The sequence below is a fragment of the Salvelinus alpinus genome, chromosome 7 (assembly GCF_045679555.1).
Source record: "Salvelinus alpinus chromosome 7, SLU_Salpinus.1, whole genome shotgun sequence".
NCBI classification, from domain to species: domain Eukaryota; kingdom Metazoa; phylum Chordata; class Actinopteri; order Salmoniformes; family Salmonidae; genus Salvelinus; species Salvelinus alpinus.
Window position 1 is genome coordinate 57,522,578 of NC_092092.1, and position 25,408 is coordinate 57,547,985.

The 25,408-nt window shown below is 44.0% G+C and overlaps 1 protein-coding gene across 5 annotated transcripts in view; it reads left to right on the forward strand.

Annotated features, from left to right (window-relative positions):
* Window positions 1–25,408, forward strand: part of LOC139581301 (fibroblast growth factor 13-like) — a 189,358-nt gene that overhangs the window by 100,157 nt on the left and 63,793 nt on the right. For 4 of the 5 annotated variants that reach the window (XM_071410901.1, XM_071410902.1, XM_071410903.1 and 1 more), the window contains exon 3: window positions 7,116–7,286. The exons of the other annotated variant lie outside the window; for it this stretch is intronic. In XM_071410901.1, the coding sequence (XP_071267002.1) occupies window positions 7,116–7,286 (171 nt within the window). The remainder of the gene's footprint in view (window positions 1–7,115; window positions 7,287–25,408) is intronic. 5 annotated transcript variants of the gene reach the window in all.

Here is a 25,408-nt window from a genome sequence, read left to right on the forward strand (position 1 = left end):
CAGTACTATCTCTGCTGCAGTCACATCCATACTAGCTCTGCTGCAGTCACAACATTACTCTCTCTGCTGCAGTCACATCAGTACTCTCTCTGCTGTAGTCACAACATTACTCTCTCTGCTGCACTCACATCAGTACTCTCTCCGGCTGCAGTCACATTATTGTTATCTCTGCTGCAGACATTTCAGTACTATCTCTTCTAGTCCCCTAATCCCACTGTGATCCCCATCACAACACTGCATTACACAGGTAGAAGATATGACCCCCATGTCATTAAAAGAATTGGTTCACAGAACAACACAATCATATCTTCTGCAGACTCTATCAGACTCCCCTAGGGCATGAGATCAGAGGGATATACAGTACCCACAGGGTCAGGCAGGGAGGCAGACACTCTAACCTAGACCCCAGGCCCCAGGCCCCAAAGCCCTCGCCTACAAAGCCTGCCTGTCTGCCTGCCTGTCTGCCTGCCTGTCTGTCTGTCTGTCTGTCTGTCTGTCTGTCTGTCTGTCTGTCTGTCTGTCTCCTTTATTTTCATAATTTTTTTCCTACTTCTCTCTCTCTCTCTCTCTCTCTCTCTCTCATACCTGGGCCAGTAGTCAGACAGAGAGCTCGGGGAAGATGAGAGAGGGAGATATAAAGCAGAGTTCATTAGTACATATACTAGTGAGCAGTTTGAAGTTAGACCCTGGCCTGCAGCCTGAAGTGACTGGCACTCAGCAGTGGCTGCTAGCTGTCTGTGAAGAGGGTGAGTGTTTTTCTAGAGGGCCACTTCACTCCTCACAGATACAGTTGGGAGAAGGAAGGGAGGGGAGTCCACTGTGCACTGCGAGATTGCTTATCAGGGCCTCATAACGGGCAGTAGGATCTTCAAGATACAATAAGCCACATTTTTCAACTGAACTCAAAAAGCAAAGTCTACATTTATAAAAACGGGTGATTTCGTCAGAGGACATCTTTTTCAGATGTTGCAGAATGATTTGAGCAAGATGGACATTTCCCTCAAATGCTTTCACTGCATGGAAAGAGCTCCAGTTTCAGAATGGGGACATTAGTTCTGTCTACCCAAAACACCAAGTTTCAACTGCTTTCTTCACTTTTCTCATCTGCAGTTTTAGTGCAGCGATTTGGGATGAGAAAAGGCTAGTGATAAACTGTTCTGCTGATGGACCCCCGAGTCACTGTGTGTGTGTGTGTGTGTGTGTGTGTGTGTGTGTGTGTGTGTGTGTGTGTGTGTGTGTGTGTGTGTGTGTGTGTGTGTGTGTGTGTGTGTGTGTGTGTGTGTGTGTGTGTGTGTGTGTGTGTGTGTGTGTGATAAGAGTGGGGTTAACTGTTAAGTCTGCCTCAGCTACTCTCTTTCTGGCTGATTGTGAATAGGCCTACATCACAGGAGGCTGGTGGCACCATAATTGGGGAGGACAGGCTCATGGTAATGGCTGGGGTGGAATGAGTGGAATGGTATCAAATACTGATGTTTGATGCAATTCCATTTACTCCGTTCCAGCCACTGTTATGAGCCGTCCTCCCCTCAGCAGCCTCCTCTGACCTACATGTACTGTATACATGTTATTACAGTTATAAGGAATATGCTTAGTAACAGAGTTGCTCATTAGCTGTTGCCATGGTTTAAAGTCAGCTTTTATGTTGCCTTCAATTTAATATGTGACCGATCGGCTCAATTCATAACTGGTGTATTTTAACCCCAATAAACTCACAACAAGATCATTGTTTGTCATACACCAAGACGGCGCCGACAGAGATGGTCGCCTTTTTTTAATGTATCATTTCTTACATTGTTTGCCCAGAAAATCTCAAGTGTTGTTACATACAGCCGGAAAAGCTACTGGATATAAAAGCGACGTCAACTCACCAACATTATGACCAGGAATACGACTTTCCCGAAGCGGATCCTTTGTTCGGACCTCCACCCTGGACGTGGGATCTAATCCCAGAGGCTGACCCAAAACAACGTGGTCGCCGCAGGAGAGGCAGACGGAGCGGCCTCCTGGTCAGACTCAGAAGGCGAGCACACCATCCACCGCTTCCGAGCATATTACTCACCAATGTCCAGTCCCTAGACAACAAGGTGGACGCAATTAGGGCACAAGTTGCCTTCCAGAGAGACATCAGAGATTGTAACATTCTCCGTTTCACGGAAACATGGCTCACTCAGGATATGTTGTCAGAGTCGGTACTGCCACCCGGTTTCTTCACGCATCGTGCCGACAGAAACAAACATCTCTCGGGTAAGAAGAAGGACGGGGGTGTATGCCTTATGATTATGCCTTATGATTGCTCCCAGCCTATCGACAGAAACAAACAGGAAACACCCGTGCTCAGGTCTATTCAACGCTGGTCTGACCAATCAGATTCCACGCTTCAAGATTGCTTCGATGACGTGGACTGGGATATGTTCCGGGTAGCCTCAGACAACAACATTGATGTATATGCTGACTCGGTGGGCGACTTTATTATCAAGTGCATCGGTGATGTTGTACCCACGGTGACTATTAAAACCTTCCCTAACCATGGATTGAAGGCAGCATTCGTGCAAAACTGAAAGCGCGAACCACCACTTTTAATCATGGCAAGGCGACTGGAAACATGACCAAATACAAACAGTGTAGCTATTCCCTCCGCAAGGCAATCAAGCAAGCTAAGCATCAGAGACAAAGTATAGTCGCAATTCAATGGCTCAAACACGAGACGTATGTGGCAGGTCCTACAGTCAACCACGGATTACAAAAAGAAAACCAGCCCCGTCGTGGACATCGACATCTTGCTCCTAGACAAATTAAACAACTTCTTTGCTCGCTTTGAGGACAATACAGTGCCACTGACACTGCCCGCTACCAAAGCCTGTGGGCTCTCCTTCACCATGGCCAACGTGAGTAAAACATTTAAATGTGTTAACCCTCGCAAGGCTGCCGGCCCAGACGGCATCCCTAACCGCCTCCTCAGAGCATACGCAGACCAGCTGGCTGGTGTGTTTACGGACATATTCAATCAATCCCTATTCCAGTCTGCTATGCCCACATGCTTCAAGATGGCCACCATTGTTCATGTTCCCAAGAAAGCTAAGGTAACGGAAATAAATGACTATCGCCCCCTAGCACTCACTTCTGTCATCATGAAGTGCTTTGAGAGACTAGTCAAGGATCATATCACCTCCACCCTACCTGATACCCTAGACCCACTCCAATTTGCTTACCGCCCCAATAGGTCCACAGACGACGCAATTGCCATCACACTGCACACTGTCCTATCCCATCTGGACAAGAGGAATACCTATGTAAGATTGCTGTTCATTGACTACAGCTCAGCATTTTACACCATAGTACCCTCCAAACTCGTCATTAAGCTTGAGACCCTGGGTCTCAACCCCGCCATGTGCAACTGGGTCCTGGACTTTCTGACGGTCTGCCCCCAGGTGGTGAGGGTAGGAAACAACATCTCTACCCCGCTGATTCTCAAAATTGGGCCCCACAAGGGTGCGTTCTCAGCCCTCTCCTGTACTCTCTGTTCACCCATGGCTGCGTAGACATGCACGCCTCCAACTCAATCATCAAGTTTGCAGAGGGTAGTGCGGAGGGTAGTGCGGTCTGCACATTGCATCACCGGGGGCAAACTACCTGCCCTCCAGGACACCTACAGCACCCAATGTCACAGGAAGACCAAAAAGATCATCAAGGACAACAACCACCCGAGCCACTGCCTGTTCACCCCGCTATCATCCAGAAGGCGAGGTCAGTACAGGTGCATCAAAGCTGGGACCGAGAGACTGAAAAACAGCATCTATCTCAAGGCCATTAGACTGTTTAACAGTCATCACTAACATAGAGTGGCTGCTGCTAACATACAGACTCAAATTTCTGGCCGATTTAATAAATGGATTTAATAAAGGTATCACTAGTCACTTTAAATAACGCCACTTTAATAATGTCTGCATATTCTACATTACTCATCTCATATGTATATACTGTTTTCTATACCATCTACTGTATCTTGCCTATGCTGCTCATCCATATATTTATATGTACATATTCTTATTCGTCCCTTTACATTTGTGTGTATAAGGTAGTTGTTGTGAATTTGTTAGATTACTTGTTAGATATTACTGCACTGTCGGAACTAGAAGCACAAGCATTTCACTACTCTTGCATTAACATCTGTTAACCATGTGAATGTGACCAATAAAATTGTATTTTATTTATTTCCAAGTTAATGGTGAGCTAATTACAGAAAATAGGTTATGGTTTTGAGTGTGACTAAATAAAAGCAGGTTATTCTACCAGATCATTTTTGAATTTGGACACTGTCTCTTTGGCCTAACTTTATATCCTAATTTGACTTTGGTGCAGGTCATGTTGTTCTTCACATTAGTGTCTCTGGTAAACACACACTATATCAAATAAAATAAAAGTTTATTTGTCACATGCACAGGATACATACGGTGTAAACGGTACAGTGAAATGGTTACTTGCATAGTGGAGGTCTTTTGTTTAGACATGTAGCTAGCTTGCTAAACAATTAACCATAATCCAAACTCATAACGTTACTACCCTGCATGAATCTACAGGTAGCTCAAGCTAAACAACTTGCAATGCAACTGGCTCTGAAATACGAATAATATTATACACAGATCATACACATAACGTTAGCTAGCGAGCCAGCCAGCTAACGTTAGCTAGCTAGCTAACAGTATGCTTTAACTTGCAATGAAAAGGACTTTCTGACTAAATTAAAAACGTCTAATATCTGAAAATGTAGCTAGCTAGAATCTCTTACCCATATACATGGATGAACGCTTCTCACTCTCTTTCATGGATCCATGGTTGCCCTTAGTTTGAAGATGTAATCCAGAGACAGGTGTTTTATACAACAGCCTTCTGTGTTCTCTTTTCGACTCCCTCTGCATTTGCAAACAAACTTCTGAATTTTCTACATCTCCTTAGCTATCAAACTCTGCTTCCACCACTGATTTCAAAACTCGGTTCTCCAGAAAGTGTTCTTTGTGACATATATTTTTTAATTATTTAGATAGGGTTACCTACATATACTAAGAAGCTCATGTTATAGACATAAATGTGCTACATGGCAGACCAATCCGAACTCATCTCTCAGAATGTCCAGCCCATCCATTATCTCAGCCAACCGAGGCGAGCGGGAAGGTTCCTATCTTTTTTCGTGGCTAAACTTACTAGGCTCGTAATTTAACAATTTTATTCGTATTTACAGATGGCTTATAAGTTTGTTATTAATTAAGGCACATGAAAGTTCACGTTCCATAAGGCATTTCTGCCCAAAAATGCATTTTGATAAAATGTGTGTGTTTGTGTTTGAGTCAAGGTAAACACTGAAGTATTTAAAATATAATGTATGCACGGAGAATGTAAGTCGCTTTGGATAAATGTAATTATTGCTCACCTTTGAATTGTACTTGTGACCCTGTCACTATTTTTGTATGGGGTGGCAGGTAGCCTAGTGATGAAGAGTTTGGGGCCAGTAACCGAGAGGTCGCTGGTTACAATCCCAGACCCGTCAAGGTAGAAAAAAAATCTGCCTTCTGAACTTGAGCAAGGCAGTTAATCCCTGACAACAATTGCTCACTGGGCATGGATGTTGATTAAGGCAGCCCCCCCGCACCTCTCTGATTCAGAAGACGGTTGTATGCATTCAGTTTTGCAACTGACTAGGTATCCTCTTACAGTACCTCCTGATTTATTCTCTCTGTTATTTTAAAAGGATAGAAAAGTCTATCTGCCTCCCTATTCCTCACTGAAATTAATTGGGCACAAAGACATGTGCCTATTCATGCCTTTGTGGTGTGTGTGCGTGTGTGTTTGTGCGTGCGTGCTTGCGTGTGCCTATATGTGTACCTCGTGCGGTATATTGTTGTTACGCACACGTGTGTACATGCCTGTGTGTGTGTGTGTGTGTGTTCCGGGAGTGTGTACACCTATATTGTGTGCGTGTGAGTCAGCGTTCATGCGTCTCGAGCCCCACGAAGGGTCAACTGGTGGGAGGGAGCGAGTGTTCTCATTGACAACAGAACAAGGAGCACGTTGACAGCTCTATATATATACTCCGTTCATGTTTTACTTTGAATAACTAAGCAGAGAGAGGATGAGACTTCATCACTGAGCCAGTACACCACTGAGTACTTCTGGATGTCAGCCGAAATCCTACCACAGAATGAAACTAGATAGTAATGACGTAGCCCAGACTTCCTTTAGACTCAGTTATTCTGTCTTGTGAGGCTGTCTGTGTCGAGCACGTGGATCAGCAGACCCCTCCTGTCCGTATGTGGATATACGTTCGGTTAACAGATGGATGGTTAATAATGCATTCATGTGGAGGAGAAGAGAGATGTGATGTAGTCGTTTCGAGGTCACTTACAATGTGTCTGACCCTTTAGACGGGTTCCCGTGAACATTAGACAGGCCTAGAGCAGTACACTGGACCAAATAATGCAGCCGATGCTATCATTTCTTCATAGAAATCATAATATCCACTGTAATAATATCCACAATCTCATCTCTGCATGTGTCGTGTCATTCCATGAAAACATTCCCGACCACCACGCTCTGGTTGGCTGGTCTGGGATCAGCGCATGCTTTTGCATTTGCATGCCTTCCCTTAAAAAGGGTACTGTCTGGTTGGGGTTAGTAGCACCCCGATCTGACCTTAGATCTGCTGGTATTGACCTTGCAAGGTTCTTGCCTTGCTGTACTTTCACACCTCTATGCGATCCTTAGAATGATCTTAGAATGACCTTGGGACCCACAGTACTACATGATAACGATTAGGTCCGATTTGTCTCTGTATCAGTTTGCCGCGTACTCCTCCTCCCTCTCTTGATGTTACTTTAGTTGTATTTATTTAAGTTGTTAATGCTCTCTCTCTCTCTCTCTGCACTCCTCTTGCTCCCCCTTCCTTCTAACGCTCTCTTCCTCTGTTGTAGTAGGCTGTGTTGAGTTACAATAATGCTTTAGTGGTTGCTGATGTGATGTCTGTATTTTATTTAGCCTTTGTTTCGTCTCTGCGTTGTTCTTCTGTCTGTGTTGTGGTGAGCGCTCCCCTAACCTCAGTTCATTGTGTTGTGGCACCACGGCAGTCCAGGATGACGCTGCTCCAGGTACCCAGGAGTACATTATGTTGCGGCAGGATTCCATCCACTCATCGGCGGATTTAAGGAGTAAAGGGTCCCCGTTTCGTGCTAAGTGTCACGAAATCTTCTGCTGCCCGCTGAAGCAAGTCATCAACAAAGAGAACTCAGAGCCCGAAGGTTTGTCCGCACCCCCTCCTTGTTTTTTAAGTGATGCTTATTTTTTGGCCTTTCCCCCTTTCTTTCTCTCTCTCATATTCTGTCTGAGTTCTCCTCCCCTCCTTAAAGTTTCTGTTCATTTACATCCCATTTTTGGAAAGCATCTGGCCTGTGCCGCCTCTCTCTCATAGTGTGTGTGTATGATTGTGAGTATCTTATGCTTGCCTATGGAGCACAGCCCACCAAACCCCTCCAACCACCCATAGGCCCATGCTACAGCCAACATAAAGGAATATTAAAACCACTGGTTGGGGTCATGGAATGATGCAGCTACTGTTCACCATACTGTAGTGTTTCTACTTCAGCCTCTTGGCTTCATAGAATAAGAAGCTTGCAGCTCGTCATGCTACAACCTCATGACTCTGCACCTCTACTGTATAGCACATCCATATTAGGTTGATATTAAGATGATGCCAGTATATTATTGGCATGCTGCCCACCCATTAAGCAACTGTCCGTCTCCCCCCATGCTCCCCTGGCTTTAGCCCTGTCCCTCTCTTTCACCTAGTCCCCCTCTCTATCTCCTTCTCCCCCATCGCTCCTCCCGCCCTCTGCCCCTCCTCCTTTCTCTACCTGCCTTTCTCCTCTTCCGTCCTCCCCCTCTCTCTCTCTCTCTACCGTTCTCTCCCCTCCCCCCTCTCCCCTCCCCCCTCTCCTCTCTCTACTGTTCTCTCCCCTCCCCCACTCTCCTCTCTCTCTCTCTACCGTTCTCTCCCCTCCCCCACTCTCCTCTCTCTCTCTACCGTTCTCTCCCCTCCCCCCCTCTCCCCTACCCCACTCTCCTCTCTCTCTCTCTCTCTCCCCTCCCCTCCTCTCCCCTCCCCCCTCTCCTCTCTCTCTCTACCCCCCCCTACCCCCTCCCCCACTCTCCTCCCCCCCATCCCCCTCTCCCCTCCCCCACTCTCCTCTCTCTCTCTCTCCCCTCCTCTCCCCTCCCCCCTCTCCTCTCTCTCTCTACCGTCCCTCCCCCTCTCCCCTCCCCCACCCCCCCCCCCCCCCATCCCCCCTCTCCCCTCCCCCCTCTCCTCTCTCTCTCTACCCCGATCCCTGGCGCTTGCAGACGCATGATGGTTTGGTTAGTCTGTGTATGGTCATGCTCATTGGGGAGAGGGGAAGACACCGCACAGTAACGTTAGGTGTAAGCACCTGCATGCTGATACATTGTACATGTATGTTAGGCACCAGGGGTTGATTGTTCCATCTATTGCCTGAGGCTTGTGCATTTTCATCAGTAGAGTACTAAGATTGCAAAGATGAAGGTACCTTCCTTTTCAGACTTCCAGGCAACTCGGTAAGACATGTGATTCGCTACGGGTTATAGTACATTTGCAGTGTAAGCTGGTTTGTCGTGTGGTCTCAGCTACATGATATTATCAGGTAACAATCACCTGTTGAATTAGATGTGTGGGCTGCTCTTGAACATAGCGTACATGTAGAAGTGTGGCTTTATCCAATGCATTGCATCCGAATGATGGTGCATTATAATGTCTGTTATTCTGATTGAGTAAATTAGAGCGCGAGGGACACAGAGAGTGAGAGAAAGGGATGGAGAGATAGAAAGATGGCGAGACAGAGAGAGCAACAGATTGAGCTACAGTAGAGGGATGGGGATCTACAGATCTATTATACAGATCTATTATTCCAACTCCACCGTGACGTGATGGAATTTACAAAGGAAGGAGGGGAGAGAGAATGCCGTCTTATGTAACCTGTTAGCTGGGGTGTCGTTAACTTTAAGGGACTGATGTGATGTGGTTCTGTAGCCCGTGGCAGTGCCGTGGCCCTCTATGTTCAGTACAGAGAACCCTCCCAGGCATCACCTAATAGCACCTTATCTCAGAACTTCCGTTGTGGCGTTCTTGCCGTTTTGGGAACGTTAGCGAGCTAGCTCAAAATGCTGTGGGATCATATCAAGAAAAACCTTTCAAAGTTGAAATGGCAAGTCTGTGCCACATCCGCAGATTATTCAAGAGTGGGAGGACGATATGAAAAAATGGCCACAGATCACCTACGAAGACATCTTCAATTATTTCTGTCTCGTCTCCCGGTGTGGATGTGTCAGAGATGAAGAGCTGCAAAAGCACAGAGGCATATCAATACCTCCACAGCGGGAAAGTTGGGCGGGTGCTTATTCACTGTCTTGAGGATGACAACCTGGTGTTCCTCAAAGCAGATGTCCAGTCCAGTCAGAGAAAAACACACCATCATTCTGCCTGGGTTCTGTGTCATCTGTCGCCACGGTGGAGACTTCAGGGTGCTCTTGTGTTACAGTCATGCAGCTGCAGTACTATGGAAGGTAACTATCATAACCCTTCCTATTACTGATATGTTTGACGTTAGCTAGTTACTTAGCAAGCTAGCTAATTGTGATGATACCATATCACGGACCAGAACTGATAATGTTAACTATTACAACATGCACACACGGTCTAATCTCAAATGGCAATGAGGTAGGTACAAAATCAGAGTGAGTTTTACATTCAAATAGGAAATGACCAAAATAACCTAAACCTACTAGTTAAAAGGGAACTGTGTAAACTAGTCAGCTGTGAACACCATGTAAACTAGTGTTCTGTACTGTCATTGACTATTCTATCAGTAGTGTTTGGTTGAAGGTGCAGAATGCTGTGTATGGAAGATTGACAGGGCTGTACAGATGAGCAATGCCAGTGGAACTCTGAGACGCAGCGGAATTTAGCTCTAAAAAGGTTGAGCGAGATCTGTTTCAAATGTCACATACCAGCCGCTTCTCCATCTCTACCTCCAACTCCTACGTACTCCTCCCACAATGCACTTTAGAAGAGTTTGGAAGGGGCCAATGTTCCAGTGGGGAGCCTTCTGCACAAGTGCATCAAAGCTAAACCAAACAGTCATCAGGTTCCTGCAGCTACACAGCTACAGCAGCCTCATGGTGAACACGGCATCAACATGCAGTGTCAGAAAGGCTTATGACGTTCATGTTATGCTGGAGGAGTGTAAATGTGCCAGCTTGGAGGAGGTCACTAAAGCATAGAGTGCCGCCCATGCGTGGAATGACGCCCGTAAACTTTGGATCACTGCTAGAGCAAAGAAGGTTCCTGTGCGCACCTCAACAAATCCCGACAACTTTGTGTGGGAGAATCTCTTCCCCAGGTTCCATGGGAACTCAGCAACCACATAGGCAAGGAGAATGAGCAGGTGGCCTACACATGGATGGAGAGTTGGAGAGTGGAGGCACGGTAATGAGTGTCAAGGAGCCATGGCTTTCAACAAGCCCAGATGGAGTGTTAAACTCTCAAGAACTTTAAGACATCAAATGCTGGGAGTCACTGACTGACCTGTTCTCTGGCAAACTCCCCGGGGTGAAGCTGGTGGATGGGCTTCCTCAGCTGCAACCGAATGGAGCCCGTGGCTACTACATGCAGGTGCAAATGGGCATGTTCTGCACAGGACCGGAGAGATGCAAACTGCTTGTCTGGGCTCCATCCGAGCAGGTTGTTATTGATGTGAAGTTCTGTGCTGATCTTGTCCCTAAACTGAAGGCATTCTATTTCACACATATGCTGCCAAGGATAGTAGATGAATTCCAGTCAGGCAGACTAACTCTGTGCTCCAAATATGTTAATCTATGTGGTATCTAGGGGCCTAATACTTCAGTGTTTTTAAATAGTTCCTATATTTTGTGCCTTGTAAAGCTCTCTGTCAGCTCTACCTTATTATCTTAGCATAACTCTTGATTGGTGTTTTGTTGTCTGGCACAGTTCTCTTCATAACACACATTTAGCATAATTCCTGGTGGGTTTGTTTTGTATCTTGCCTTGTACAGCTCTCTTCATACATGTTTATCTAATGCGTACGGATAATAATATTTGTATTGTACCTTGTATAGCTCTTTCTTTTCATATGGCACTTAATCAACTTATCTAAGCATACCGTAACTCATCTTGCACTTGGCAAGTTATGGCGTTAATAAAAACCCTATGAAATTCAACTTTGTTGACATTTTCTTTGATACTTAACATTTTGAAATTAAGGAAGAGGAGGAATGTGTTCTCTATTTGATTCTGGGTTTGGTTTTGAAGAAAACAGTGTGGCACTTCATGAACAGTTGTCTTCCCTCTTGGTCTGTTAGAGACATTTTGGTGTTGAAGAAAATGTATTTTAAATAGATTGAAGAAGGCAAGATAACAGCACCTATTGGATGCCTGTAATTATCAGGAACAGGCAAAATTACAGTACATTTCTAATGTAGGAACAATCAAATAAAATAGGAAGCTACCGTACCAGTCAAAAGTTTCAACACACCTACTCATTCCAGGGTTTTTCTTTATTTGTACTACTTTACATTGCAGAATAATAGTGAAGACATTAAAACTAGGGAATAACACAAATGTAATAATTTAGTAACCAAAAAAGTGTTAAACAAATCAAAATATATTTTATATTTGAGATTCTTCAAAGTAGCCACCGTTTGCCTTCGTGACAGCTATGCACACTCTTGGCATTTTCTCAACCAGCTTTTCCAACAGTCTTGAAGTAGTTCCCACATATGCTGAGCACTTGTTGGTTGCTTTTCCTTCAATCTGCGGTCCAACTCATCCCAAACCATCTCCATTGGGTTGAGGTTGGGTGATTGTGGAGGCCAGGTCATCTGATATAGAATATACAGTGGCAAGAAAAATTATGTAAACCCTTTGGAATGACCTGGATTTCTGCATGAATTGGTCATAATATGTGATATGATCTTCATCTAAATCGCAACAATAGACAAACATGCTGTGATTAAACTAATAGCACACAAACTATTGTATTTTCTTGTCTATATTGAATAAATCATTTAAACATTCACAGTGTAGGCTGGAAATAGTATGTGAACCCCTTGGCTAATGACATCTCCAAAAGCTAATTGGAGTCAGGAGTCAGCTAACCTGGAGTCCAATCAATGAGACGAGATTGGAGATGTTGGTTAGAGCTGCCTTGCCCTATAAAAAACACTCACAACATTTGAGTTTGCTATTCACAAGAAGCATTGCCTGATGTGAACCATGCCTCAAACAAAATAGATCTCAGAAGACATAAGATTAAGAATTGTTGACTTGCATAAAGCTCGAAAGGGTTACAAAAGTATCTCTAAAAGCCTTGATGTTCATCAGTCCATGGTAAGACAAATTGTCTATAAATGGAGAAAGTTCAGCATTGTTGCTACTCTCCCTAGGAGTGGCTGTCCTGGAAAGACGACAGCAAGAGCACAGCGCAGAATGCTCAATGAGGTTAAGAAGAATCCTGGAGTGTCAGCTAAAGACTTACAGAAATCTCGGGAACGTGCTAACCTCTCTGTTGACGAGTTTACGATACATAAAACACTAAACAAGAATGCTGTTCATGGAAGGACACCACAGACGAAGCCACTGCTGTCCAAAAAACCATTGCTGCACGTCTGAAGTTCGCAAAAGAGCACATGGATGTTCCACAGCACTACTGGCAAAATATTCTATGGACAGATGTAACTACAGTTGAGTTGTTTGGAAGGAACACACAACACTATGTGTGGAGAAAAGGCACAGCACACCAACATCAAACCCTCATCCCAACTGTAAAGTATGGTGCAGGGAGCATCATGGTTTGGGGCTGCCTCAGGGCCTGGACAGCTTGCTATCATTGACGGAAAAATGAATTCCCAAGTTTATCAAGACATTTTGCAGGAGAAGGTTAGTCTATCTGTCCGCCAATTGAAGCTTATCAGAAGTTGGGTGATGCAACAGGACAACGACCCAAAACACAGAAGTAAATCAACAACAGAATGGATTCAACAGAGGAAAATACGTCTTCTGGAGTCCTGGCCTCAACCCGATTGAGATGTTGTGGTATGACCTCAAGAGAGTGGTTCACACCAGACATCCCATAAATATTGCTGAACTGAAACAGTTTTGTAAAGCGGAATGGTCCAAAACTACTCCTGACCGTTGTGCAGGTCTGATCCGCAACTACAGAAAATGTTTGGTTGAGGTTATTTCTGCTAAAGGAGGGTCAACCAGTTATTCAATCTAAGAGTTCACATACTTTTCCCACCCTGCACTGTGAATGTTTACACGGTGTGTTCAATACAGACATTAAAATGTATAATTGTTTGTGTTATTAGTTTAAGCAACTGTGTCTGTCTATTGTTGTGACCTAGATGAAGATCAGATCAAATTTTAATGAACCATTTATGCAGAAATCCAGGTAATTCCAAATGGTTCACATACTTTTTCTTGCCACTGTATCTGGTACTACAGAAAACTATTTAAAGGAGCTAAGGGTTCTTTGAGTGATTATTGTTCCAAATAGAACCATCACCCTTATCAAAAAGCACCCTTGAAGAACGCTCTGTTGTAACTCAGTGTGTAGTACTGCCAGCTGTACAAGAACAGGGTCTGTCCTTCAGAGAGATGAGAAACTCAATATAAGGCAGGATCACTGTTTGCTGCCTGTGAAGACTGAACTTGTATAAAGGCTTAGTGACAAAGACCATGTTTTATAATCAAGCTTTAGTAAAATATAATGTTTTGTAGCCAGTGGTGGAAAAAAAGTACTCAATTGTCATACTTCAGTAAAAGTAAAGAAACCTTAATTAATAGAAAATTACGTAAGTGAAAGTCACCCAGTAAAATAGTACTTGAATAAAAGTATTTGGTTTTAAATATACTTAAGTATCAAAGAAAATGTATTTGTTAAAATATACTTAAGTATCACAATCAAAATATACTATAAATCATATTCCTTATTTTAAGCAAACCAGGCGGCACCATTATCTTTATATTTTATTTTTTATATATGGCTAGCCGGGGCACACTCCAACACTCAGACATAATGTATATGTGTTTATGTGTTTACATCAGACATAATGTATATGTGTTTGTGTTTACATCAGACATAATGTATATGTGTTTATGTGTTCACATCAGACATAATGTATATGTGTTTATGTGTTTACATCAGACATAATGTATATGTGTTTATGTGTTTACATCAGACATAATGTATATGTGTTTATGTGTTTACATCAGACATAATGTATATGTGTTTATGTGTTTACATCAGACATAATGTATATGTGTTTATGTGTTTACATCAGACATAATGTATATGTGTTTATGTGTTTACATCAGACATAATGTATATGTGTTTATGTGTTTACATCAGACATAATGTATATGTGTTTATGTGTTTACATCAGACATAATGTATATGTGTTTATGTGTTTACATCAGACATAATGTATATGTGTTTAGCATTTGTGTTTATTGAGTCCGCCACATCAGAGGCAATAGGGATGACCAGGGATGTTCTCTTGATAAGTGCCTGAATTGGACCATTTTCCTGTCAAAATGTAAAGAGCACTTTTGGGTGTCAGGGAAAATGGAGTAAAAAGTACATTATTTTCTTTAGGAATGTAGTGAAGTAAAAGTTCGCAAAAAATATAGCGCAAAAAACTACTTAAATAGTATTTTTAAGTACTTTACACCACTGTTTGTAGCAGACAACAGTAAGCGAGCTGACATTTACTATCTTGTCTTTCCCAGCTCCTGTTGTACATAGGATGGTGAAGTGTGTAATATACTGTAGATGTGTGGTTACAGTACAGTATAGGCAACACTCTGTTGTTCTTTAATCTCTGCTGGAGTCACATCAGTACTATCTCTGCTGCAGTTACATCAATACTATCTCTGCTGCAGTCACATCAGTACTCTCTGCTGCAGTCACATCATTACTCTCTCTGCTGCAGTCACATCAGGACACTCTCTGCTGCAGACACATCAGTACTATCTCTGCTGCAGTCACATCAGTACTATCTCTGCTGCAGTCACATCAGTACTCTCTGCTGCAGTCACATCATTACTCTCTCTGCTACAGTCACATCAGTACTATCTCTGCTGCAGTCACATCATTACTCTCTCTGCTGCAGTCACATCAGTACTATCTCTGCTGCAGTCACATCATTACTCTCTCTGCTGCAGTCACATCAGTACTATCTCTGCTGCAGTCACATCATTACTCTCTCTGCTGCAGTCACATCAGTACTATCTCTGCTGCAGTCACATCAGTACTATCTCTGCTGCAGTCACATCATTACTCTCTCTGCTGCAGTCACATCAGTACTATCTCTGCTGCAGTCACATCAGTACTATCTCTGCTGCAGTCACATCAGTACTATCTCTGCTGCAGTCACATCAGTACTATCTCTGCTGCAGTCACATCAGTACTATCTCTGCTGCAGTCACATCATTACTCTCTCTGCTGCAGTCACATCATTACTCTCTCTGCTGCAGTCACATCAGTACTATCTCTGCTGCAGTCACATCATTACTCTCTCTGCTGCAGTCACATCAGTACTATCTCTGCTGCAGTCACATCAGTACTATCTCTGCTGCAGTCACATCAGTACTATCTCTGCTGCAGTCACATCAGTACTATCTCTGCTGCAGTCACATCATTACTCTCTCTGCTGCAGTCACATCAGTACTATCTCTGCTGCAGTCACATCATTACTCTCTCTGCTGCAGTCACATCAGTACTATCTCTGCTGCAGTCACATCAGTACTATCTCTGCTGCAGTCACATCAGTACTATCTCTGCTGCAGTCACATCAGTACTATCTCTGCTGCAGTCACATCAGTACTATCTCTGCTGCAGTCACATCATTACTCTCTCTGCTGCAGTCACATCATTACTCTCTCTGCTGCAGTCACATCATTTCTCGCTCTGCTGCAGACACATCAGTACTATCTCTGCTGCAGTCACATCATTACTCTCTCTGCTGCAGTCACAACATTTTCTCTCTGCTGCAGTCACATCATTACTCTCTCTGCTGCAGTCACATCATTACTCTCTCTGCTGCAGTCACAACATTATTCTCTCTGCTGCACTCACATCAGTACTATCTCTGCTGCAGTCACATCAGTACTATCTCTGCTGCAGTCACATCAGTACTATCTCTGCTGCAGACACATCAGTACTATCTCTGCTGCAGTCACATCATTACTCTCTCTGCTGCACTCACATCAGTACTATCTCTGCTGCAGTCACATCATTACTCTCTCTGCTGCAGTCACATCAGTACTATCTCTGCTGCAGTCACATCAGTACTATATCTGCTGCAGTCACATCAGTACTATCTCTGCTGCAGTCACATCAGTACTATCTCTGCTGCAGTCACATCAGTACTATCTCTACTAGTCCCCTAATCCCACTGTCATCACAACACTGCATTACACAGGTAGAAGATATGACCCCCATGTCATTAAAAGACTTGGTCCACCGAACAACACATCAGTAGCCTGTATCACATCTTCTGCAGACTCTATCAGACTCCCCAAGGGCATGAGATCAGAGGGATATACAGTACCCACAGGGTCAGGCAGGGAGGCAGACACTCTACCCTAGTCCCCAGGCCCCAGGCACCAAAGCCCTCGCCTACAAAGCCTGTCTGTCTGTCTGTCTGTCTGTCTGTCTGTCTGTCTGTCTTCTTTCTTTTCATTATTTGTTCCTACTGCTATCTCTCTCTCTTCTCTCATTCTCTCTCTCTATCTCTCTCTCTCTCCCACTCCCTACCACCCTACCTCCCTTCTGTTTCTCCACTACAGATGAAAAGTTGTGCCCAGTACACATCCCATCCATAATTCAGTGGCTCTGTGATGATCCTCCCCAACTTCACACTAAAGACTCTGAGGTCACAGGCGCGCGCACACACACACACACACACACACACACACACACACACACACACACACACACACACACACACACACACACACACACACACACACACACACACACACACACACACACACACACACACACACACACCACAGCTTACAGCCCACAGCCCAAAACCGGGCTCCGCTCGTCTCCCGTTACCTCCCATTTACCGGCTAAACTATATAATTTGCGGAGCACTCAGCAGGGTGCTCAGAGAAGCCTGAAAACATGGTGAGGCCATGTGATAACTGTCACTGTGTCCTATTGCCCTTATCACTGCCATAACTGCCCTTCGCCACACAGACCACACACTTACATTTCAGGAGTGTGCTTGTGTCATAACTGTGCATCCCACCATGCCCTTCCCAGAGTCCCGTTCGTTCACCAGATTCAATGTTGACAAGAGCCAAACATACAGCCCCTGGAAGCGCGAGCACACACACACACACACACACACACACACACACACACACACACACACACACACACACACACACACACACACACACACACACACACACACACACACACACACACACACACACACACACACACACACACACACAGTCTTGTATAGCTATTATTTAGGGGACACACAATTCAGTCCCATTAAAAATCCAAGTTTCCCAACCCGAACCCGTACTCTTACCCTAACCCTAACATTAACCTTAACCCTAACCCTAACCCTAACCTTAACCCAAAAACCTAACCTTAACCCTAACCCTAACCCTCAACTTAACCCAAGCTCCTAACCCTTAATGTAAATCTACCCTTAACCCTAAACCCCCTCGAAATAGCATTTGACCTTGTGGGAACGAACAAAATGTCCTTAGTTGGTCAAATATTTGTTTGTTTACTATTTAAACACGTCCACACACACACACACACGCATGTACACACACACACACACACACACACACACACACACACACACACACACACACACACACACACACACACACACACACACACACACACACACACACACACACACACACACACACTCTTTTCGATAACACTGCATTTGAACACTCGTTCTCTCCCTTTGCGAAAGCAGCATTTTGTGTGTAGCAGCTATTTTTGTGTGTAGCAGCATAATAGATATTGCATGAATAAATGAAGTTTATGATAATGTGTGTTTAGGCCTTGAAGGGGAGGCAGGCTGTGCTGTGGTGGAGGCAGCAATGTCACATCAACGCTGACTTAATAAGGGGGCTTGGGATATTATATCAGTTACAAGAGGATGGGTAGGTAGTGTGAGGGTAAGGGTGAGCACGCAGTGTGTACAATGTGTCCCCTGATCGTGTGTGTGTTTGTGTGTATCACCCTTGTGATGTAATCAACACCTTTCACAGTGTTCACACTGATTCCCAGCACTATGTTACAGTAGCAGTCAGGCATGTGTTGTAGTTTGCATGCCTGACTGCTACCTTCTAAGAGTGTGCTTACTCTCTGTGGCAGTAACACACAGACACACACACAGATGCAACGTTCATTTCCTGCACCTCTGGGCAGCAATCTCCAAGCTAGAAATGATGTATGACAACCTTAACACCAACAATATCAACAACACCAACAATATCAACTACAACATCAACAACAAGCACTGAGCACCACTGCAGGGAGGAAGTAAAGTAGTACCCTCCTCTCCTCTCTCCCCTCCTCCCATCCCCTTTCCCCTCCTCTCCCTTCGTTCTCTCCACCCATCATCTCCCCTCCTCCCATCCCCTCTCCCCCTTTCCCCACCTCTCCCTTCGTTCTCTCCACCCATCATCTCCCCTCCTCCCATCCCCTCTCCCCCTTTCCCCTCCTCTCCCTTCGTTCTCTCCACCCATCATCTCCCCTCCTCTCCTCTCCTCCCTTCCTCTCTCCTCTCCTCCCCTCTCCTCTCTTTCCCCTCTCTCCCTTCCTCTGCCAGACAGACTTCTGATGAGTGAAGGAGCAAACTACTGGAACTCTTCACTGAGAGAACCTTCCTTTGAATGACTGAGGCTTCACAGACTTCCTGGGTTTGTCATTGTTGACAAATTAGTTGTTTTAGAGAGTATTGAATGTCTATTGAAAAAGTTTGGTTAATAGCTAGCATTCTTTTGAGTTTTGATCCGGCGAAGTGGTTGGCTTCAGTTGCTGTGACTGCTACTATCTGTTCAATAATCATGCCAACCAAGGCTGGGTCTTAGGAGCTGCTTGGCGTTATAGCTAGCCTAGCTATGGAACAAGTTTACTTTATTGTGGGGTCTGTTTCTGCTTTCTCTCTATCTGTCCCACTCCTCTGAGCAGACTTCATGTTCCCTTCCTAACACCTGATTATTTCAATTGGGTATGGCAAAGCTGGGCTGGAACAAAAACCTGCACAAAACTGGAAATGAGTTGTAGTTGCCCACCCCTGCCCTAGAGAGACCACTGAGGGTTTACTTACTTCCACACGCCAGCATTGGTCACATCTCGTGCTCGTGCGCTCAGCTCACAGAATTCCCTGTGGCCCTCTCAGCTCAGCCACCCCTCCACTGATGCAGAACAAGCTTCCATGATCCTCTCTGATGTCTGACCCAGATCTGTGCCCTAACCTCAGCCTCCCTCCACTAAACTCTGAGGAGATGTCTTCGAGCCTTAACAAGGTACAGCTAGCCTGCCAGTTCCCTTTGGCTAGGAACACTGTTCATAATCCTGTATCTCCGTATCAGGTCTGGGGTGTTATGTAAAAAAGTGTTTCCCTACACAAAGGTGCCATTGTTGCCTATGGTGGAGTGGAGTCACAGTCAGGAGCGTGTGCAAGCTTTAAACTCAGACCAGCATTAGACCAGCACTGATCAACACTGACCAGTATAGACCGGTATAGATCAGCATGGACCAGCACTGATCAACACTGACCAGTATAGACCGGTATAGATCAGCATGGACCAGCACTGATCAACACTGACCACTATAGACCGGTATAGATCAGCATGGACCAGCTTGAAATGTATGCTGGTCTATGCAGTTTTCTTTCATCAGGGGAACACTGTATGGCAGCCTTAGAGGCCCAAAAAGCCATCTTCTAATCTCTAATCTTTGCCTTTTAATCTCTGTGCCATGATGGTGACAGAACGAGTCCACCTGGCCTAGTGCGTCCTATCCAGCTGTTGCTAGGGAGGGAGTGAGCGAGGGACAGGCACTGAGTAGTTGGCTCTTTTCCAGCTCTGCACCACTAACATCCAGTCCTCTAAACCACTATCTGTTGTGTTCTCTTAGGACACTATACACTGTCTTCATCCCCTGTGTACACGCCCCACGAGAGACAGTTCAAAGCTTTGTGTACGTATCAAACTGCGAGAGATCAAACTTTTTTTTCTCTCCAAAGAACCACTTGTCATTTCATCAGAGCATAGGTCTCCAGTACAGTGCTCTGTCAGGCTACAATTTGAGTCATCTGACAAGCCAGTCCCACTCCAACGAATGGAAAAGCCATTTCACTCTGTCTGCCCTGGCACTGATCAATAACCAGGCTCTCAACAGATCCATTTAAAAGTAATTTGTGGTTTTGGCTCGCCTCTGTCACTTTTTTCCTAGTTCGCTCAGAATTATGCTCTCATTTCCTGTCAAATGTTTACGAGAAAACAGTCCTGAGAACTTGAGACAAATCATCGCTTTTTACGTGTTTCAATCTCTTGCTTTTCCGGATTCATTTTCCAGCTTTTAGTGCATCTGCTGCTGTGTGGAAGTTCTCATAAGAATGGGCATCCAACATTTATATATGCAGAACATTTCCATTTTTTCATATTTACGAGAGCCTTTTCACATTTTCATATTTCCAGTCTTCTGAATGAAGATTAGTTGATTAGTCCTTAGTTGAAACAATAACAAAACCGACACCCCGCCTCTGTTTTGGTAAAAAGCTGGAGAAATGTAACCACTCTCAAATTCTAGCTATGGATGCAAAGACTGGCCATCCATGATAAAAAAATATATAGTTTTAACCATGTTTTGAGGCTATACAGTGTCTTACATTTACATTGTTTACAAAGACTGGAGTAAAACAATCTTATATTTTGGGTTATGTTGGGGTACAGCAGTTGAACTAAGTTTGAGGCATTTATAGGTTACATTCTGCTAGAATCAATTTGTATATATAATTGATTTACAAGTCCAAAAATCGATGTGCAAATAAGGGTTCTAGCTTTAAGTGATTGTGATGAACCATGTGCACACTTCCTCTCCTGTGCCATGTACCCCTGCCCCCTGGACCTCTCTGTAGGCTGGGTAGACCCTCCACAGAACCTCAGTCGAGCCCTTCCACTGGCAAAGAGAGAGAGACAAACAGAAAGGCACGCCTGGCTGGCTTTGGCCGGGCTGGGGTGGTAGTTAGCACCTAGAGACAGTTGGAGCGAGATGAAGGTGAGATGGGGGTTATGTTAGGCCTTCTGTGGCCCTGCCTGCCGTGTGTCTCATACGTTCCCCCATACAGTGTTTCCACTATAGGCTTATTGCTAAACTGGGCAGCAATATACACAGCCACACAGCTGTTGTTTCCTCATCTATTTTATCTAACGTTCATATCCTATGCATAGCCAACTCTTTCCAACATCACACAGGTCTAGGGAATGTGCTTCTACCTTTCCCTCAACCTCAAAGTTTGTCTGTTATTTTCTCTGCCAGACATCCATTCCACTGATTCTCTCTCTTGTCTTTCTGTCTGCCAGCCATGCTGGAGCAGTGTTGTTTGTGTACTTACTTGTCAACAGTGGTTAAATGTCTGGAAAAAGTCAGGGCTCCTCCGCCGTTTCCGTAGACCATTTACTGGATCGGTGTCCCTTCGAAAGGACGGTTGAGCTAACGTAGGCTAATGTGATTAGCATGAGGTTGTAAGTAACAAGAAAATTTCCCAGGACATAGACATATCTGATATGGGCAGAAAGCTTAAATTCTTGTTAATCTAACTGCACTGTCCAATTTACAGTAGATATTACATTGAAAGAATACCATGCTATTGTTTGAGGAGAGTGCACAATTTTGAACATGAAAAATTATTAATAAACAAATTAGACACATTTGGGCAGTCTTGATACAACATTTTGAACAGAAATGCAATGGTTCATTGGATCAGTCTAACACTTTGCACATACACTGCTGCCAGCTATTGGCCAAAATCTAAATTGCACCTGGGCTGGAATAATACATTGTGGCCTTTCTCTTGCATTTCAAAGATGATGGGGGAAAAAATACAAAAGGACAGTGTTTTTTTTATTTTTTCTTATCTTTTACCAGATCTAATGTGTTATATTCTCCTACATTCCTTTCACATTTCCATTAACTTCAAAGTGTTTCCTTTCAAATGGTACCAAGCATATGCATATCTTTGCTTCAGGGCCTGAGCTACAGGCAGTTATATTTGGGTATGTCATTTTAGTCAAAAATTGAAAAAAGCGGCGGATCCTTAAGAGGTTTTAATCACATCAAGTCAACAAATATATTTTACATCATCCACTATTTTAGGCCCAGCTTTTGTAACTTTGACTTTCCTGGATATAGCCACTTTATTGTGATCATTGCATTCAATGGGTACGGATACAGCTTTAGAAAAAAAGGTGATCAATACACGTGGATGTGTTTGTCACCCTGGTAGGTTGATTAATAACCTGAACCAGATTACAGGCACTGGTTACAGTGAGAAGCTTCCTCTTAAGCGGACAGCTTGAGGAAAACCAGTCAATATTCTGGTCCCCAAGAAAGTAGATCTCTCTTACATGACATACACTATCAAGCATTTCACACATATTATTTCGAAACTGACTGTTAAAACTTATGGCCTATAGCGACACCCCAAAAGAAAAGGCTTTAGATGTGCCAAGTGAACCTGCGACCACAACACTTCAATAACACTTGACATAAGATCTTCTCTAAGCATTACAGGAATATGGAAACCTCCCCCATACACATGTCTATCTCTTCCATAGATGTTATATCCTTGTATTGCAACTGCTGTATCATCAAATGAATTATCTAAGTGAGTCTCAGAAATTGCTAATATATGAATGTTTCTGATGTTAGCAAGTTGTTGATTTCATGAACCTTATTTCTAACACAACTTAATATGGGCTATTTCCAGCCCTTTCCTGGGTAGCTTATCAGAGATAGACATAATATGCAAAAGAGCAAACAAAGCAAGAGAAAAAAATATACATTCAACATTAATTTGTTGGGGTGTTTAAGTGTGTGCGTGCTGCTGGGTTGACGCTACGAACCCATAGGCTAGGTTCTCTCATCCCTTCCAGGATTTTGGAAGGGAAGGTGGACAATGAGCCTGTCATAGTGGATGTAAGCAATGTCCCCGCGCTCTGGCAGCTTTCATGGCTTGCATAAGTTCTTTCCTCTTCTGGCACACAGCTTCAGGATAGTCCTCGTTGAGGAAGATATATGTTCCTCTCAAGTTTTTAGCTCATTCCAGAACAGCTAGTCCTTGAGCGTCAGGAACTATCATGGACCATGGACCACTATCAGCCTGGACCTGTCACCTGGGCCGGTGGTGGGTTTTCCAGTCCTGTAGGCGCTCTCCACCTCAATCTTCCTGTGGTCCATCTTCAGAAATTCCCTCACCTTGCCCTCAGACTCCGTTCAGGTCACATGTGGAGACTCTGAAATTCCTCTCTCAATGACTTGCAGATTGCTGTCATCTTGCCGTTCTCATGTTTGAACTCATCAAACTGACACTGGGAGAACTGCAAACTTTTCTTCAGGTCCTGGACCCATCTGGTCAGGTCATCTATTATTTTATTAGTTGACTTTGGTCTTTGTCATGGTAAGAACGTAGGTTAAGCTGTCACTCCTCACAGTTCCAGACAGGGCAGGTCACAGGGAAGATTGGAAACAACAACAAACAGTAGGGGTCTAGACAGCCACAAGCCCGGGACAATCCACGGTCCCAGCCACAATGAGTAACCGCGTCGCAGGCTGCTTTCAAGCCCTCAAGAAAACCCTGCTAGCTTGAAGGGCAGCTAGCTAGCTAGCAGCTAGGCTAGCTACTACGCCAAGCAGCTCCTAAGACCCAGCCTTGGTTGGCATGATTATTGAACAGATAGTAGCAGTTACAGCAACTGAAGCCAACCACTTCGTCGGATCAAAACTCAAAAGAATGCTAGCTATTAACCAAACTTTTTCAATAGACATTCAATACTCTCTAAAACAACTCATTTGTCAACAAACTTTCCAAAACAACAAACAGAGCTCTTCCTCGTTCTGCGTTGAACATGAAGTCCCAGCTATGGAAGGGGAGTTCAGATGGGGAGCTTGTAGCTTGACAAGACTCGATTTAATTAGCTTACCCAAGTAAAAAAAATATTATAGCGTATCCTATGGTATGAATACTGTAGTATTTACTGTAGTGTGTTTGTGAACTTTCCTGTAGTATTCCCTGTAGTGTTTTTGTGGACTGAAGGAAAACAACTGTAGAAATACTAAAATAGCACATGTTCCATAACCTGTAGGTAGGTAGGGCTTGGTTCTGAACAGAGAGTTTAGAGCTTCTGCTCTGTTCTATAACCTGTAGGGGAAACAATATATGGTCTACAGAGTAAATGCAAATGAAATACTGTGGTATTTACTATAGTTAAAAAAGCGAAGTGTTTTTGCGGACTGCACTATTTACTATAGTTTTTTACTGTATACTGGAGTTTGTTACAGAATTCTATAGTAAGTACTGTAGTATTCTATAGTAAACTGTAATATTTGAAGGCTCCAAGAGGCAGAGGGGGAGTTCAGATGGGGAGCTTGTAGCGTGACAAGACTGGAGTTAGTTAGTTGACTATGGTGTCTTATTGATCTGAATGTTCTCTATCTATTTAGCAGGGATCCCAAAAGACTTCCTGAGAAGACGTTGTTTGTGGATTCGTAGGATTGGTATATAGTTGTTGATATTATCTGGCCTTGAGCTGGAGAAAGACCGTGAGAGGTCATTGTTGTTGTTGTCCTCCCAGCGAACTCATAAAGAGAGTGTTATCATTATCAAATGCACAGAGCAGAGAAAGGCAGATGGAGATAGACCATGGGCTAACCAAACACATCATAAATGACCATGGCAGGGGACAGGGAGGGAGGGAGGGCAAAAGCCACGGCCATATAAGGACATACATGGAAACAAACAAATCCAAATTGTATTGCTTTATGTCTATGACGTCTTCAGCATGGCTAAACAGTCACTTTAGGTACTAATAAGGAGCATCCAGACGCTGCACTTGATGAATTTATGAAATTACTTCTTCCAATTATTGATAAACATGCACCTGTTAAGAAACTGACTGTTGATTGATTGACGAGGAATTGAAAAACTTTATGGTTGAAAAAGATGGGGCTAAAGAAGTGGCTAATAAGTCTGGCTGCACATCTGACTTACA